Raw genomic sequence first — 18725 nt, forward strand, 5'->3', positions numbered from 1 at the left:
AGCTATACTAATATTTTTTTCAAAATAAAAAAAGAATAATTTTGTTACTCTGAAATCTAAATTATATATAGCAACAATTATAACTAACACTTGCCACGATAATATATATTATTTTCTTATAACCGTCGTTTTTGTTTTTCTCTCAAATATTATATTTTTTACTTGTTATATTTAGGGGATATTATAATTAGATTTTAACGTTTAATATAAGATTCTTATTCTATTAATGTTTTTTGTACACATAAATAAGAGCGCTTTAAATGTTTTTGACAAGTGAGAACTCAACCGTGAGAATTTTGCGTTAATCTGTGGCCTGATTATGCTGGCTGAGGTGGTATTGGTATTGCAATTAAACCTTCAGTTTTATTCATTCATTCTATGTTAAATGAAAAAAAATTGATGAAAATGAAAGGTTATGTTGTATTTCACACATATAAAACCTTTATTAATTTAGATTTACGTTAAAAACTACAAATTTCAAGTTGTCAATATTGACAAGCAGGTATGTATAGTATCCGACAAAATTTAAAGTACATGCCTAACATATAAAACACCCACACCCGATGTACTTTCATATTTGTCGATGTAATGTCAATCAATAAGTACAGTTTTCTGTATAAACTATGATATTCTAGTTTAATTTTCAGATCAAGATGTCGAAGCGTACAGCAGAAGATGGTGGCAATGGCAGTAATCAACCACCGATTAAGAAAGTTCATTTTGAACCCCACCTTATTGGTCCAGTGTCCACCCTTGAAGAGATGGACATTAAAGTCTTACAGTTTCAAAACAAAAAATTGGCTCAGGTAATTTATTTTGCACTGAATATAAATGAATGCTCATTATGAAAAACTATTTAAGTTCAACACAACCTCACTCTCTATTACTGAGATACTACAAATAATGTCACAGTCAGCTGTTTACAAAACTTACAGCTGTTTATAATGTCTTCACTTGAACTTTAATATGTAATCTAATTAAATTGCAAATATTCTTAATTATTAACATTGCTTCTTGATATATTCATTAAATATTAATTCATCTTTTTTATTAATTCAATTAATTGATTTTGTAGCTTATTACTTAAATACTAGAAATATAGTGTAATATTATGTAAAAGCTTCATTTATTTTATAAAACCACTATTAATTTAATAAGTATATTGTTGCTTGTAGGAAATAAAACTAGCCTATTAGTTCGTACATCCATTTTTTTTTATTACCTTTGTGTAAACAGTTAACTGTAGTATAAATATGTAATAATTCACAATTGAAAAACTTGTAGAGAATAGAGCAACGTCACAGATGTGAAGCAGAGTTGAGAGCGAGGATCGAGCAGCTGGAAAAGAGACAAACACAAGATGATGCAGTGCTATGTGTTGTTAACAGATATTGGAATTTACTAAATGAAGATATCAGAGTTTTGTTACAACGTTTCGACGCAGAGACAGCTGATGAATCAGAAAATAAAAGTAATTAATAGCTCATCTGATCGAATGATATATAACACTTGTAAATAAAAATAGTGAATGTGTGTTACTCAAATATATGAAACTGGTATAATGTTGAATAGTAATTAATGGGTTATTATGATCATATATGATAAGAAATTATGTTCAATCATCATATATTTGTGCATTATAATTGAAACAATAGGTTTTATTTAGGTTATTATATTGTACATAGTTTTTAATATTGTTCATTTCAGTAGTTGAACCCGAATTTCCATGTTATAGATGAGAATGAAGCCACAACTTCATTCCTAATGCAGTTGTCGACATGGGATAAGGAGGAATTAGATGCTCAGCTTGCGAATAGAGTGCAAGTAAGCAAGAGGGCCGTGGCTAAAGTCTTACAGGCATTTGATAGACTTCAGCAAAGAAATGATAAAATCTGGAAAGCTATCAAGGGCGAAGGGGAAGGTAATTATAGCTTTTATTTGTTTACATACCATTGAGGCTTTAAGTGCAATTGAACATATTTATTCTGTATTTGGTGTTGATTTGTTCTTTTATGGAGGTTAAGTCTGTAAGTATTGTAGGCACAAAGGACATAATATCTTAGACTATAATTAGCAAAATGTTCCGAGTGATTCATCTTGCAGGGCCAAAGCCTATAAGAAATATCATTAATTACCTCTACCAGTTCACTTACTGAGGAACTTACTTAAATAAATAAGGAAACAGAATAAGAACAATATTTACAAACAAGACAAAACAAAATTTGCAGTAACTTCACCGGCATACACATCTCTAGTTTACTACAATAATAATTATGATAGTGATGTTCTCTTGGCCTAGTCAAAACCAGAAGGATATCTTTTTTATTTCCTTGGAAGAATAGTCAACTGTGTAGTACATATTATAAAGCACAAGTATATGTGCAAGCACGGTCTATGCATTAAGATAATACAATGGGATGGCACATTTTGCCACATCTAGAAAGATTCAAGATCATGAACAACAACTTCAAGTGCTTTTCAAAATCCCAAGGCGTGGGAGTGTAAATTGACAGCTTACAATGATAGTAATATTTTTTATAGACTTGACCCAGAAATTTAACCAAGAACCTTGGGCAATGCTTATTTATGTATCAATAGACTGATGGCAGTCAGTCGGCAGGCAGTCAATTAAATAATAATAACTTATAAGATTATTATACTTATTCATCTTTACCGGTTTAGTATGTGACACATTTGGGCCAAATCCAGCAACTGAATTTTACAAAAGTTCTACAACTGATTGAGCTGAAATTATTGTACGTTTTATGGTGCTGGTGACAATCTAGGAGGCTTTTTTCTGTCGGTTATTAAAATATTAATTCTTAATACAGAAGGAGCTCCAGCACCGTCTCTGGACGAGGTGATCCGTGCCACCAACGAGGAGGTGACGGCGGAGAGCCGGAGGCTGCAGGCTCTGTGCACCTCGCTGCATGAGGGACACCACGCCATGACGCTGCGGGTGGCGCGACTGCAGGACGCCGTCAACAGCCGCGACACAGAGAATGCTGAGCTGAAGAACCAGATTGACGATCTGCAGTATGAATTGATGAAGGTCCATAACACTATCTTTATATTAATTTGTTGCTACTTTGTTAGTGAATATAAAGACTACGAAGTTATATGATTTGATTATAATCTGTATAAATACTTAATCTTTTTTCAATGTTTGATATGGTATTGAATAGCTAAAACATTTTATAAATTTTAAGAGTAATTTTTTTACAAAAATACATCAAGGTAATATAAAACTACACCAACTAAGTGAAACGACAACATCTTTTAACTTGTCGACGATATAAGAGATTTTCAGAAAAACCAGAACAGATATTGTCATCCGTGTATAAACATTTCCAGGTGCGCTCAAGGAACGACAAACTCGAAAATCATCTCGCTGAAGCGATCGAGAAGCTGAAGAGCTACCACCAGTCGGGCGGCGCCAGCGCGGCGACGGCGGCGGCGGGCGGCGCGGGCCCGGCCTGCGCGCCGCACTCGGCCGCCAGCGCCAAGCTGGAGGACGTGGCGGCCGAGCTGGAGGAGCAGCGCGAGCTCGCCACCAACCGCCTGGCCGAGCTGGACCGCCTGCACCGCCAGCACCGCGACACGCTCAAGGAGCTCGAGAAGCTGAAGATGGACGTGAGTTTGTTTGATTGCACACCGACTAGTCTGTAGATCTGTAGGGTTATATGAGAGTAACAAAATTAAAAATTTAATTGTATTAGTTTTATAGAAAGCTTACATTAAAATAAATCATTGTAATACTCATGATTGTAATATTTTCTATAGATCCGACAACTGCCGGAGTCGGTGATAGTTGAGACGACAGAATACAAGTGTCTGCAGAGTCAGTTCTCAGTGCTGTACAATGAGTCGATGCAGATGAAAACAGCTCTTGATGAGACTCGTCTGCAACTCCAGAGCGCCAAAAACCTTCACATGCGGCAGATTGAGATGATGGAGGTATGAATGGAAAATATTTATTCAAAATGTTATCCAAATTTTACATTACTTATGTTAAATTTACTTGCCCCAATTTATTTTTGAAAGTAGGTATAATGTGTTATGGCTATATAGTCTTACATTCAGTACAGTACAGTAACAGCCTGTTAATGTTCCACTGCTGGGCTAAGGCCTCTCCCTTTTGAGGAGAAGGTTTGGAGCTTATTCCACCACGCTGCTCCTATGCGGGTTGGTAGAATACACATGTGGCATAATTTTAATGAAATTAAACACATGTTGGTTTTCTCACGATGTTTTGCTTCACCATCAAGCACATCTTAGTTCCCAAGGTTGGTGGCACATTGGTGATGTAAGCGATGGTTAACATTTCTTACAAATGCCAATGTCTATGGGCGTCGGTGACCACTTATCATCACGTGGCCCATATGCTCGTCCGTCTTCCTATTCTATAAAAAAAAAACTTTTATTCCTTTTATAATATTCATAATATCGCATTAGAAAAGAAACCTTAGGGTATAGGTCCTAAATAGCAAAGTATCTTATTTATTAATATATTACATGAGACTAATGACGCCTGTATTTTACAGAGCGAAGAGCTAGCCAGGCAAAAGGCATTACGAGCTGAAATGATTCAACTTGAAGATGTACTCGGTCAATTGCGGAAGGAATATGAAATGTTACGAATAGAGTTCGAACAGAATCTAGCTGCCAATGAACAGACCGGTCCCATCAACAGGGAAATGAGACACCTTATTACTTCGCTGCAGAATCACAATCAACAGCTGAAAGGGGAGGTCCATCGGTATAAGAGAAAATATAAAGATTCTAGTCAAGAATTAAATAAGGTATTTTATTGTATTATATACTCAAGCTTCAGACAAGTTATAGTTAAACTGTGTCTCTCCTAGAGATATTAAAATCGTTGTTTTGATTTTCTATAATGGGTTATTGTCATACTTAACAAACTGTGTGTTTAACGTGGTAACTACCACCCCCTCATCACTTAGTAGATTCAGGATATATGTCAATAACTAAATATGTTTCTAGATTCGTAAGGAATTGGAAGAAGCGAGTTCTCGTGGCGGCGCCAGCTCGGAGCAACCGGACGAAAAGCCGCTAGTCGTTAAAAAGGAGGAACCCGATCCAGAGGTAGTTCTGTCTGTCTACTTACTTTTTATTTATAAATACTTTTATTTAAATATTTTCTATATTTATTATAAGTCATTCCAAATAAAAAATGTATTGTAAAATATTATTTATATATCAGTTGTAATTTCCTGCTTTGAAAGTATTTACATTTTGAATGTTCTTGAGATAAATCAAATAATTAATTTTATTAGTAATTTTACTTTTTCTGTTGAAATTAACATCACAATCGAATACACAAGTTCGTCAGAGTTTTCTAATGAAGCGTCCACACGTGCGCAGGGTGAAGAGAACGCGTGTGCGGATGCTCGCGGCAAGGAGCACGGCCGAGCCAAGCTGCAGGAGCAGGACCAGCTCATCAAAGACCTCAAGCAGCAGCTCAAGTAAGCAAGTGTACCAACATTCCTGTTTATATATAAGCAATGGACATAAAATACGGCATGCATGCATACTACTTATATCATTTGTAACAAATATTCATATTTTACTACTCTGTATACTTACTGTTATACTCTTTATACTATAATATTACTCATGCAATTTGATTTATTTGATAGGAAAGCAGTTAACGAACAAAAGGAGTTGAAGCTGCTACTGGATATGTATAAAGGTGTCAGTAAAGAGCAGCGGGACAAGGTGCAGCTCATGGCAGCGGAGAGGAAGGCGCGGCAGGAACTGGAAGATCACCGTCAGAAGGCTAAAATGGCACAGGTCTCTTCTCATGCCGATAACCACCTTTTTTTTTTTTTTTTTATAGAATAGGAAGGCGGACGAGCATATGGGCCACCTGATGGTAAGTGGTCACCAACGCTCTTAGACATTGGCATTGTAAGAAATGTCAACCATCGCTTACATATCCAATGCGCCACCAACCTTGGGAACTAAGATTTTATGTCCCTTGTGCCTGTAATTACACTGGCTCACTCACCCTTCAAACCGGAACACAACAATATCAAGTATTGCTGTTTTGCGGTAGAATATCTGATGAGTGGGTGGTACCTACCCAGACGAGCTTGCACAAAGCCCTACCACCAGTAAAATTCCTTCGTTGATAAGACACCGTCTTTCAATATATACTTTAACAGATAGAAGTTCGAAATGAACAGCTATGTGAACGGTATTGTGATGTAGTATTGTACACAGACCAACTACCATCTGATATATTAGTGCAGGTAGCTGACAACGTGTGGAAGCATCAGAGAACTTGTCAATCAGGTTCTTCATACAAAGCATTCATAGGTATGAAGGAGATGGTGAAATAGAAATGACAGTAACAGTAACAGCCTGTGAATGTCCCGCTGCTGGCCTAAGGCCTCCTTTTTGAGAAGGTTTGGACCTTATTCCACCACGCTGCTCCAATGCAGGTTGGTGGAATACACATGTGGCAGAATTTCAGTGAAATTAGACACATGCAGGTTTCCTCACGATGTTTTCCTTCACCGTCAAGCACGAGATGAATTATAATCACGAATTAAGCACATGAAAATTTATTGGTGCTTGCCTGGGTTTTGAACACGCGATCATCGGTTAAGATTAACGCGTTCTTACCACTGGGCCATCTCTAGAAATGACATTGACAGTTAATTAATTGCACGTTAACGTGTTCGCAGGAAAGCAAGCGCGAGCGGCGGCTGGCCGACGAGGATGCGTTGCGCAAGATCAAGCAGCTGGAGGAGCAGAAGTACGAGCTGCAGAAGCAGCTGTCGTGTGCGCGACCCAACGCCGACCCGCTGCACGCCTTTGCCAGGCCCTTCGCCGGCTCGCAGGTCTCTGCCGTACGATCCCTCTTATACTAACTACTATCGCTTACATCCCCCCCCCCTGAGTTTACGGTAACGGTTTTCAATTTATAATTATATATTCTATGGTGACGAGTTGTATTTCAATCGCTTCGTTCCGAATGGAGCGGCCTTGCTGTTTTATTTTGTAAATATAATATTGAAACATAGACATATCATCGGTATATGGCTCGCATGTGAGGTTCGTTGGGGTTTCATTTCAATATGCAATCCGATTTCGCTTAAAGCTTAATTGGAGAGTAAAACAGTAACTTCAATTATTCTTTGAAAACAGGCATTGCTATAATTCTGTTTTAGTATTATATTTACACTAATGTTACGCTTTGTGTGTTTTATTCGATTCGTAAATTAAACCTCGCGAGTTGACCTTTTTATTTTCAAAACAATTCACTTCGCAGGAAGAGGAGGCCCTTCTCAATGAAATGGAAGTGACCGGGCAAGCGTTCGAGGATATGCAGGAGCAGAACTCTCGACTTATCCAGCAACTGCGGGAGAAGGACGACGCCAACTTCAAGCTTATGTCCGAGCGGATAAAGGCCAACTCCCTTCACAAACTGCTGAGGGAGGAGAAGCAACTCCTACAAGAGCAGGTTACAACCTTAAATCTCTAAAATAAACAAACACATTAGCAAACAGGTAACAACGTCTCGCGTGACATCGACGCGAGTTAGACTTTTACTCAGTTCCAAGAGGTTGGATCCTATTCTGATTCTGAAGTATTTTATACATACTTATATAATGTATACCGTAACCGTAACAGCCTGTGCATGTCCTATTGCTGGGCTAAAAGCCTCTTCTCCCTTTTTTGAGAAGAAAGTTTGGAGCTTATTCCACCACGCTGCTCCAATGAGGGTTGGTGGAATACACATGTGGCAGACTTTCAGTGAAATTAGACACATGCAGGTTTCCTCACGATGTTTTCCTTCACCGTAAAGCACAAGATGAATTATAATCACAAATTAAGCACATGAAAATTCGGTGGTGCTTGCCCGGGTTTGAACCTACGATCATCGGTTAAGATTCACGCGTTCTTACCACTGGGCCATCTCGTCTCAAAATGTATAAAGTTAAGAATATATTTATTTTACTCGCTTTATATTTTTCATTATATTATTAAGTAGATATTGTATTGGAATAGCCAGCAAAAAAGCCATAAATAGTAAATATATACTTCTTTGTCTATGGTGAATTTTGGCGCATCCAGGTTAATTTTTTTTTCCTTTAAATAAGTTTTAACGATAGTCGTGAATTGTAGGTGGTGACACGCGATCAGCAGATAGAGTCCATGGGGCTGGTGGCTCGCCGGCTGGAGGAGAAGGAGCGCTTGTTGCAGAATACGCTGTCGGCGGTAGAGAAGGAACTGCTGTTGCGGCAGCAGGCCATGGAGATGCACAAGCGGAAAGCCATCGAGTCGGCGCAGTCCGCTGCAGACCTTAAATTGCATCTTGGTATGTAAGATGAGTTATTATTATACTTTACTGGTGGTAGGGCTTTGTGCAAGCTCGTCTGGGTAGGTACCACCCACTCATCAGATATTCTACCGCAAAACAGCAATACTTGATATTGTTGTGTTCCGGTTTGAAGGGTGAGTGAGCCAGTGTAATTATAGGCACAAGGGACATAAAATCTTAGTTCCCAAGGTTGGTGGTGGTAACTCTGTATGTTTGATACACTTTCACGATCAGAACAACCCCTCCCTCCCTTACCTAAAATGCGGGCAAACACTAGTATTTTTTTTTTTTTATAGAATAGGAAGGTGGACGAGCATATGGGCCACCTGATGGTAAGTGGTCACCAACGCCCATAGACATTGGCATTGTAAAAAATGTTAACCATCGCTTACTTCGCCAATGCGCCACCAACTTTGGGAACTAAGATGTTATGTGCCTGTAATTATACTGGCTTACTCACCCTTCAAACCGGAACACAACAATACCGAGTACTGCTGTTTTGCGGTAGAATATCTGATGAGTGGATGGTACCTACCCAGACGATTATTGTGTGTAGACCGAAATTTGCAACTGAATTTTAAACCAATACCATACATAATACAAGCAATTACGCTTCAATTTTAAACACTATTATTGTGCTAGTGACAATATAATCTAGTATTCAAAATTGTATTTATCAGTACAACAAATATTTATATATATAATCTATATCATCTAGATATAGATTATATATATAAATATTTGTTCCAAGAGGTTGGATCCTATTCTGATTCATCTAGATATAGATTATATGTATAAATATTTGTTGATTTATTTAGAATCTTATTATAATTATTATGTACTAGTATGTGGTTGAATAAGACTTAATTCTATACTTAATTATTACTATTTAAATATTTAAAAATGGAATCCTTATACATATAATGATTCGACTCATTCCGTTGAGAAATAATCAATGGTAGAAAATAAATAAACAAAATTACCCTTGTCATGACATTATTAGTCGATGCCTATAATAATATACGGTTTTCATGTTTAACAATTGCGTTTTCATTGGAATATCGAAAGTAAAATTAAAACAGATATATAAATTGCATATCGTGCATAATATAGCAGAGATATTAATGAAACCATTGAATGTATACATCTATGGTTTGTTTATCTTCACTCTTGTCTATGGTATATAATATACTTAAAGTAATTATGTTAAGATTAAATTGGAATAAAGTGAAATAAATTGGAATAAGCTCCAAACCTTCTCCTCAAAAGGGTGAGGAGGCCTTAACCCAGCAGTGGGACATTAACAGGCTGTAACTGAATTATGTAAGTAATTCGTTTAAACGAATACGAATTCGGAAAGACTAATATCGCCGTTTAAATAGATGCTTTTTAAAATAATAATTTTGAATAAGATAATGATGTTTTTTTTTTTTGTTATAGAAAAGTACCACGCGCAGATGAAGGAAGCGCAGCAAGTAGTGGCGGAGAAGACGAGCGCGCTCGAAGCTGAAGCGTACAAAACCAAACGGTTACACGTGAGTAGACTCAAAGTATATGTCATTAAACTGTTTTAAAACATACATTTTTTTTATAGAATAGTACGGCGGACGAGCATATGGGCCACCTGATGGTAAGTGGTCACCAAACGCCCTTCGACATTGGCATTGTAAGAAATGTCAACCATCGCTTACATAGCCAATGCGCCACCAACCTTGGGAACTAAGATTATATGTCCCTTGTGCTGGTAAATTACACTGGCTCGCTCACCCTTCAAACCGGAACACAATAATACCAAGTACTGCTGTTTTGCGGTAGAATATCTGATGAGTGGGTGGTACCTACTCAGACGAGCTTGCACAAAGCCCTACCACCAGTAAGTACATACAACATATAGAGCAATCATAGGACGAAAATGATAATATTTTAATCGAGTTTTCCGAGAAATCAAATCAAAATCCTCCATTCAACATTACAGGCATTACATTTACTTATTGATTGTAAAATTAAAACTACCGAGAAAAAAAATGTACTTTTTATTTTTGGTACTGTCCAGTGTGCTAGTGTTTTCTCTGTTTGATACAACATTTGTCAATGCTACAGGTTACTACATTATTTTCCCAATACTAGTTCCCGCCTGCGGCTTCGCCCGCGTATGTGGTGTGGTATATACATAACACCTCCTTAAACACGGGGAGTATTTACGGAGTTGTTATATACCCTAATTCCTTTTCTACAACGATGACAACGTTTATGGATCGATTGAGCAGTTTAGGCGTGAAAGCGTAAAAAACTAACAAACAAATTCACATTGACATTTATTTGTTCATATTTAGGATTTATTAATGTAAGACTTCGTCTGGCTTCTTGTCGATAGTAATTTAACATTATATATACCTCGATATCAGGAAGAGTTAGCGGTCCTTCGGCGTAAAGCGGAACGTATGAAAAAGATGGAGCAAGCTGGCAGCAGTATGGACGAAGTGCTTCTTGAAGAGATCAGAGAGTACAAGGAGACGCTCACTTGCCCTTCATGCAAGGTATTTTCATTGATAATTATACTATACTGTTGGTTTAGATTAATTCGTTCACTTACTATGTTTCATATATGACCAACTACGAAGTGTAAATTGGTTTTGCATTGAAAACCTATGGATGTAAAAGAGTTTTTAAACTTAGTTAAGAAACAAATAATACACTGTATGTATGTTCAATATGTACCGTTTGCAGGTGAAGCGGAAGGACGCGGTGCTGACGAAATGTTTCCACGTGTTCTGCTGGGACTGCCTGCGCACGCGCTACGAGACGCGCCAGCGGAAGTGCCCCAAGTGCAACGCCGCCTTCGGGGCCAACGACTACCATCGCCTCTACCTCTCCACGTAGGCTGCCGGCGACCCCGCTCCTAACCCACCTCCAGGATTGTTTTGGGAATATGAATTTAACATCCACTATTGTGTAGTGGAAATTTTATTAGCTGTTATTTATAATCGGTTGAGAGTGCGATTACGATGGTCGGTGTTCGCGTGGAGTATGATAGATTTATTATCCTTGAGAATCAAGTGTATAGGCATTTTTTTTTTCTAAACTATTGACAAACCAAATAACGGTTTATTCTACGCCAGTCACAATATGTTTTTCTTATGGTAGTAAGCATATGTGCGTAACAGCATTACTAAGAGTTTTTTCTTAGTGTAAAGGTCTCGCTAGTAGACAGTACTCATATGTATATTTTGATCTTACGAATATAGCGTATAGTGGAAGAAGAAATTGACGGGTCTGAAGCTGACAGTTTATATTTTATAGAATTGTCATTGTTCAAATAAATTTGTTCTTAATAATTCAAGATTTTGTGTAATTTCGCATCTGTATAGTTCTATGAAGAGAACAGATTTTGTCGTTCTTAGATTGAATTTTATTAACAAATTTCTTAATATAAAATCCACAGTCTATGCTTTCCAATCTACGCTAAAATATATTTCACACGCACTGTTTTGGATTTGGCACTTTTTGTGTATATTGTACGAGTATAAGTGCTTGTAATAATATTCTGTTTTTATTTTATATGTAAATTAGGATTGTCTAAAATAAAATAGGATTGTCAAAAACTTTTCAATTAATTCTGATATGTATTGCGTAAAAAATATATTTCCCTGTGCCGATCTGGCTTATTCGAGGAAAGCAACGATATTGTCGTATGTGCAGGCTGAGTGAGTCAGTGTAATTACAGGCGCAAGGTTGGCATGTTTAAAACTGACGGCATGTAAAATGTTTGCCCAATTACTCGTCTTTCTTTTTATAATAATAATCAATGAAAAATGCTACGTCAATCTTTATATATTAATAGTAAAAGTAATATCTGTCTAAATAAAAATTACAATAATTCCTTAGTTTCGTGTGATGATCTCATGACAACACTGAAATATGAGATTGAGGATGATAAACAGTATTGAAAGTTGTTTACTTTCTTAATCGGTTTGTGATTTTTAGCGGATTCTGTATCGCGACGTAACTAGAGAACAATATGCATATTTTCGCCCGCAATTGTCTACGTTATATATATAGCGATGTTAGGTATGTGGCTTATACATTTTTAGATAATTGTATTTGCTTTTCGAGTATTATATAGATAACTTATAAAAAAAAACTATATTAACACAATAAAATAATATAATTAAATAGCTCAAACATAGCTTTTTTCAATTCTGGATATCCTCTAAGTAAAGATGTGAATATACAAAAACAATTAATAAAAAAATATTAAAATATGACATTAGTATTTGATGGGACACGGTTTTTCATTCATTCCTTATATTATAGTAAAACTTTCCATGTATTTAATTATGAATTATATAAAAGAAATCATTAAATATAAGAATTTAAAGTGCATTTTACAACTATGTATGTGGCAAACACGTTTTATTGTTGTATATTGAGAATAACATGAAATCGAACAAGTGAAAATAGTTTATCTTCGTTTAGTATATAATAAGTTAAGTAAGTTTCAATTTATCACCTTATTATGGGCGTAATAAACATGAAAATATATAATGTATAATTTTGTAAACATTTTTGTTATGTAAAAAGTGAATACTTTCTTATGTTAAGGCCAATAATGACACTAAAATTATGAAAATTGTTCGAAAAATTATATCCGAATGTTTCAAGTAATATTTTTTCTAATTTCTTAATAATTTACTTTATTTTGTTGAAAGAAAAACTACTGAAAAGTAAAATTGTTTTGACGTTTTTATTTTGTAAAAGTTCTATTATAATGTACCCTATATATATGGCCTTTATTTGTATGGTAACATTTTTAGGTATTGATTTCAGTCAGTCCATAATAAGGTAGTTCAGTTATTATTATTATATTGTAGATAGGGAAATAGACTAACGCCAGCCCACTGACTGATATATTTATACTTTAGGCTAAACATTCATTGGGTTTAAATAAACTTTGCATTCACTTTGTTGTCACATGTAAAATCTCATCGTATCGTAATTTTGTTATCATTGTTTCATATTTAAAACAAAAAACTTAAAATAAAAGTTTATTTTTATTAAATATACTTGTGACAGCATTTGGTACGAATTTAATTTAAATTTAAACTACATTTGTAACTTATAATTTCAACAAAACTTATCTTAAGTAGAACCTCAGCCTTTGTGTTGTTAAATAATGTAGCCAAAATATTGTTTGACACAACTTGCTAGAAATATAATAGCTAAAATTTTGTTAATTGTATATGTTTTTTGTTTTCCGAGTGTTATTTAAAAGCTGTTAAAATCTGTCAAGAAATTATGTTATTACATGTTACATCTATTTAAATAAACTACTTCATTATTTCTAAATGTATCATTATGCAATAAGTAGGTAAAAGTAACTCTCTCGATATAAATGTTGGGTGTGGTTTAAAAAAAATTCAAGCTAATTTCAAAGGGCTGAGGCACAACTCAAACTGTGTATATCTGATTAAATGTAATATTAATTTAAATGGAGTATCGAATAAATGTTTCAAACATATTGTTTGTATCATTTTCAAGAATATAATTTATTATTTATTATATTAAAGGAATAATAATAATAAATTTATTTATTCTCTTCCACAGACATTTATGTTTAAAAATTTTATATGTATACTAGGTTGCCCTATACTACGGGTCTCCTGGCTTCCCCTCTTGAGTTAGGTACTATTTATTTTTTGAATTTTATAGTAAAAAGGAAAAAGACTAACGCTTTTACAATATATTATCAAGTAAAAGGTAAATAATAATAATAGAAATAAAAAGTATATATATTATATACACTTATATAGTTATATTTATGTAGATTATAATGTTGCGTCCCACACTAGGGCCCGTCTTCGTTCCCAGGAAATCAATATTAGTCAATCAGGTCACAATAAACAAGTTAAATAATATATAACCTCGTATTACGATTAAGAGTGTATGTAGTATTTGAAGTACCAGGGCACATGATACCGGAAGAGGTATAAGTGATGGGTTAAACGATAAACTCGTAGTGTAGTGGACGGGGCCTTATAAATCGTAGCCATGAAGCGGACTGTAGCAAAGTGCTAGGCGCTGCGATAAACGTATGCACTTTCTGGTTATGCACTCCTATTTTATGGCACGGATTTATTGTTTTAAATTTTAATTATTTAAAAATAAATTTTATTCACATACATATTCCGTAAACACATGAACTCGGTAAGCGGTCGGAGAGGAGAGAGGATACTTATTAAATAAATAAAATGATTAAAACAAACTTTATTTATGAGATTTTTTATTTACAAGTTACGTATGTACATCACAATGTGACATTTCAGTCAATATGTAATACATTATAACTGGTATTATATTTAGCCGTCTAATAACGTATCCATTATCCATACAATGAAAATGCTACTCATAAAGCAGGCATATGAACGGACGAAGCATGTTTTGTTGTACTATAACATAAGTATTTTAAATAAGTCTTTCTAGTTCCTATAGTAAAAAAAAAATGCTTAACAAACGTGCAATAATATTAAAAAGCAGTTTTCGAAAGAAATAATCGCTCATTTTCTTCTGAGAGGACATTCTTAACATAAATTTTATTGCATAATATCAACATAAATACAACATCAGTCTCATTCATTTTAGTAACTGAAGTATTGAAATGTCACGAAAATCGTTTATTTTGATACTCTAAGTCTAAACCATATGGTTTATAAATAGCATACCGCGGCAGTGAATGGGTTACCATTATTTAAAACTAATTTAAAAAAGGCAACACAAAAGACTCGAATATTTTCCATCGAAAGAATTGATATTGATTTATTAATCTTATCACTTTTGTTATTTACATGTTCAAATTACAGAAAATTCAATTATATTTTAACTTTTATATAATTTGACAAATCGTATTGACTAGACTGTAATATCAAACATGATGTTATACTTTTTATTTACAACATTTATTTATCGTTTTATTATTACACTGATTACCTTAGAAGAAATAATTATAAACATTTTTATAAGTAACGTCTTATTCGTTAATGGCACACAAACACTAATAATTGTGATATAATAAATGTGGTATCTTTACGTATTTATTTAAGTAGCAATTGTTATAATTCACGAGAAATGTTGTCCTTTTACATTTAAAACAATAGGAGGCAAAGACCGATAGTTATAGATAAATAATACATTCTTATAATGTGTTACATGAAAAAAACAATTAAAAGTAAACAGTACACATTTTACAATATCAAATAGCTATTGTTAATAATTACGCAATATTTTATACACATTATAAATGATTTGACGTGATGCAATATAAACGTTACATATTCACGAATAGTTGGGTGTCAATGATAACTATTAAGAATATAAAACCTAATCCATATTTATAATCTCTTAAGTAGCTTTTTACATAATTTGCGAAGATTTTGCGCATATTTTTAATGTCTGTTTTGCACGCAAGCAATCACTACCTTTTTTGTGCGTGTTTAACCCTTTCACTAGTGTAGTTCTAGCTTAAATGAAGAAAAAAAAACCAAACACAAAATAAATGCCGTTTCGGAATGAAAATCCATCCTTATTTATAGTTATAAAAAATGATACAGTTAGTACCTTAAACATAATCGTGTTGCAGGATGGTTATATAAATGAAAAATAATATTATTTTTGATTACAAAATACATTGAGATCAATAAAATCATGATTTAAAAATATTTGTAATTTATATAGCAATTTCCATCACTCTTTACTTGCTTTCCATTTTTCTAATTTTAATCTTAGTTTTTATTTCTATTCAATATCAAACTACCTATTCAGCCAAGAACTACTCAAACTAATTAATTTATTTTTCAGACAAACTTTTAATATATTTTATTTATTAATACCGTACCATTGTTTGACTATCTAAATTGTTCCAATATTTACGTATATGCGTGCTGTATATTTTTTTTTAATAATTTTTTTTCTAAATAAAATTATTTGTCATCAAATGGCAAGCGCTGATATAATGTGTGCGGGACGGATGATTTTTTTTTATTATAATGGCATGGATATATTCTGGCGTTTTTTGAATAATTTTAGCAAAATATATTTTTTTCAATGCCATCAATATAATAGCTCACATATTTATTATACTGACAACATTAGAATATAAAATTGCAAGCTAGCTTTTTGGCCTACAATTTATTTTAATTTTAATGCATATTTAATACTTACCAATTAGTAGCAAATATCGAGAAAGCATAGAAATGAAAATGTTGTTTGTATAGCGGATTCATGAATATGTTTTGTTTTGCATAATATTAAAATATTTCTCAAAAATATTTGGAGTTTGGCAATTTTTTTTTTAAATAATTCTGTACTTGGCACAAACTATGCTCATTACGGATTAGTCAATTATTAGAAATTAATTATCTTATGGGTTTTTTTATACGAAGACTTACGGTACTATGTTTCGATCACTAAATAATATTAATATAATATGTTAATTTACTGACCGTTTTGTATTTGATTATAGTTAGTAGAATTATCTTAAAAAATGTATTATTAAACTTAAGATGTATGGTCCTTATATTTTTTATATGACAGTAAAGTTTTTTTTTTTTTAAATATTGAATAATAGTGTATTATTTGAACTGTAGGCATCAAGGCTAATAAAAATCTATTTAATACGTTTTTTAAGGTTCATTTAAGATTATTAATGTTATTTTTTTATTTATAGTAAAAACGAATTGAAATGTGAAAATTGTGAAGTGATTTACTATTGTAGAATTAAAAAGCATTGCTTGATTTAATTAAATGATTAATATTATTAATGTTTATAAACAGTATATGTAAGTAATAGTCTATTAACTCCTGTAATATTAAATTTGGTGGGAAGAAAAAATAATTGCGTAATATTATTTTATATTCGACCGCTTCCACGGGTATTTAAAGCGATATTAAGCCTTAAGATTATTTTCGTATCAGCACAATGAAGATAATTATTTTTACATACTATGCTCGTAACCATGGAAGTGGACTATTTGTGAAGACATTTAAAATATAAATTTTATCAGTAAGCTGACCAGCGGACCAGACAGTTGTACAATCCGAGACTATGGGAAGTGAACACAATATATCAACAATCGAACTAGCGAGTTACGCTCTTCCTTTTGATTCTTAATATTTTTATTCTAACGTGTTATTAAATTTTGTAAGCGAGACTGCATCGAGGAGCCGGATTCAGGATAAAATTAAGCGCGCTGAGAAGAAAATATGCAAATAAAGCGCGATATTATAGACGGGGAATTTAGTAGTTTAGCATAAGCACGGTCCTAGGTGCAGGCGGCGGGCGCCAGCGAGCGCGTGAGGCGCTGCAGCGTGCGCGCTAGCGGCAGCGCTCGCGGCGCCGCCGGTAGCGCTCCCAGCGCTGCCTCCAGCGCCTGCAGCCGCCGCCGCCGCTCGTCCTCGTCGCACTCCGCCAGCTCCTGCGCCAATATCATAGCATGAAGATCAAATAAGGTATAAATACTGCCTATATATTATTAACTAATTATTAGAGCCATCACTCTCTTCGAGAATTTTTTATAAATTATAAATTAATTACCTGTTCGAACAGTTTGATTTCATCCTCTTCACCGTATTGGGCGAGTTGACTTTTTAACGCCTAAAAAATAAAAAAAAAACATGAAATCTTTAAATATTAAACACTAAGCCAAAGCGCCTCCAGAATGCGATACCGCGCTAAAGCCTACAAGACTGATTCCGATAATATTTAAGTCCAAAAGTAAATTTAATACTACTTAAGCAGTCAATTAAACGGCATATTTTTTAAACATAATTTTGCACTTCTATATAATGCACGTATAATAATTACATTTCATATAGTAAAGATTATAGCAATATGAACAGCGTATACCTTGCCTTTAGTGTACCATCTGTTAAGTCATAAGTTTATTAAATTAAGCTCGGTATAAAATCTATCTATATATATATATATATATATATATATATATATATATATATAGACATATATACATATATATAACTATATAACTATATATATATATATATATATATATATATATATATATATATATATATATAGTTGTTTATTTAATTATATATGTTTATTTAAGCTAATATTTTTTTCAATTTACTTTTGGACATACTTGTAAATAATTTAAAAAAATATAACAATTTATTATGTATATATCTGGTATGTATAAAAATATATATTGCCAATTATTTATTTACATAAAATGTGGTTATATACATGTGCTGGAGGTCGCGAGTCAACCCATTGTTAAGCCGTGGTTGCCTTCTGTGCCTTCTCTTCAATTCGAAATATTTACATAAATATTAATAATTTTATAGATAAACAAAATTAAAG

At 33.7% G+C, this 18725-nt stretch overlaps 2 protein-coding genes across 11 annotated transcripts in view; one reads left to right on the forward strand and one right to left on the reverse strand.

Moving 5' to 3' along the window:
• Positions 1-318: 318 nt before the first annotated feature.
• Positions 319-13871, forward strand: LOC126770171 (E3 ubiquitin-protein ligase Bre1). Of its 4 annotated transcripts, none has more exons than XM_050489403.1 (17): positions 319-502; positions 636-806; positions 1285-1471; positions 1736-1921; positions 2832-3052; positions 3355-3633; positions 3784-3957; positions 4545-4802; positions 5005-5106; positions 5386-5486; positions 5661-5814; positions 6714-6878; positions 7301-7492; positions 8158-8350; positions 9794-9888; positions 10759-10890; positions 11081-13871. In XM_050489403.1, exons 2-17 carry the CDS (start codon positions 654-656, stop codon positions 11231-11233), a joined length of 2745 nt encoding a protein of 914 aa, XP_050345360.1. In that variant the 5' UTR covers positions 319-502; positions 636-653; the 3' UTR covers positions 11234-13871. The 4 variants fall into 4 exon arrangements, with proteins under 4 accessions (XP_050345360.1, XP_050345359.1, XP_050345361.1 ...); XM_050489402.1 differs by having other exon boundaries at positions 648-806; XM_050489404.1 differs by having other exon boundaries at positions 648-806; positions 6714-6869.
• Positions 13872-17109: 3238 nt separating this feature from the next.
• The window catches only part of LOC126770175 (uncharacterized), a 66341-nt gene continuing 64725 nt past the window's right edge, over positions 17110-18725 (reverse strand). For 5 of the 7 annotated variants that reach the window (XM_050489408.1, XM_050489410.1, XM_050489412.1 and 2 more), the window contains exons 11-12: positions 17940-17999; positions 17110-17820 (exon numbers count right to left, since the gene is read on the reverse strand). In XM_050489408.1, coding sequence (XP_050345365.1) covers positions 17668-17820; positions 17940-17999 — 213 coding nt within the window. In that variant the 3' untranslated portion in view covers positions 17110-17667. The remainder of the gene's footprint in view (positions 17821-17939; positions 18000-18725) is intronic. The other 2 variants (XM_050489413.1, XR_007669446.1) reach the window with 2 other exon arrangements.

Source organism: Nymphalis io, chromosome 8 (genome assembly GCF_905147045.1).
Source record: "Nymphalis io chromosome 8, ilAglIoxx1.1, whole genome shotgun sequence".
NCBI classification, from domain to species: Eukaryota; Metazoa; Arthropoda; class Insecta; order Lepidoptera; family Nymphalidae; genus Nymphalis; species Nymphalis io.

Excerpts from the sequence above, each read along its gene's own strand:
- LOC126770171 (XM_050489403.1), top strand. The coding sequence starts at position 654 with ATGTCGAAGCGTACAGCAGAAGATGGTGGCAATGGCAGTAATCAACCA. Across the intron at positions 3,634-3,783 it reads TCGAGAAGCTGAAGATGGAC|ATCCGACAACTGCCGGAGTC; the intron begins GTGAGTTTGTTT and ends TATTTTCTATAG. Across the intron at positions 6,879-7,300 it reads CCGGCTCGCAGGTCTCTGCC|GAAGAGGAGGCCCTTCTCAA; the intron begins GTACGATCCCTC and ends TTCACTTCGCAG.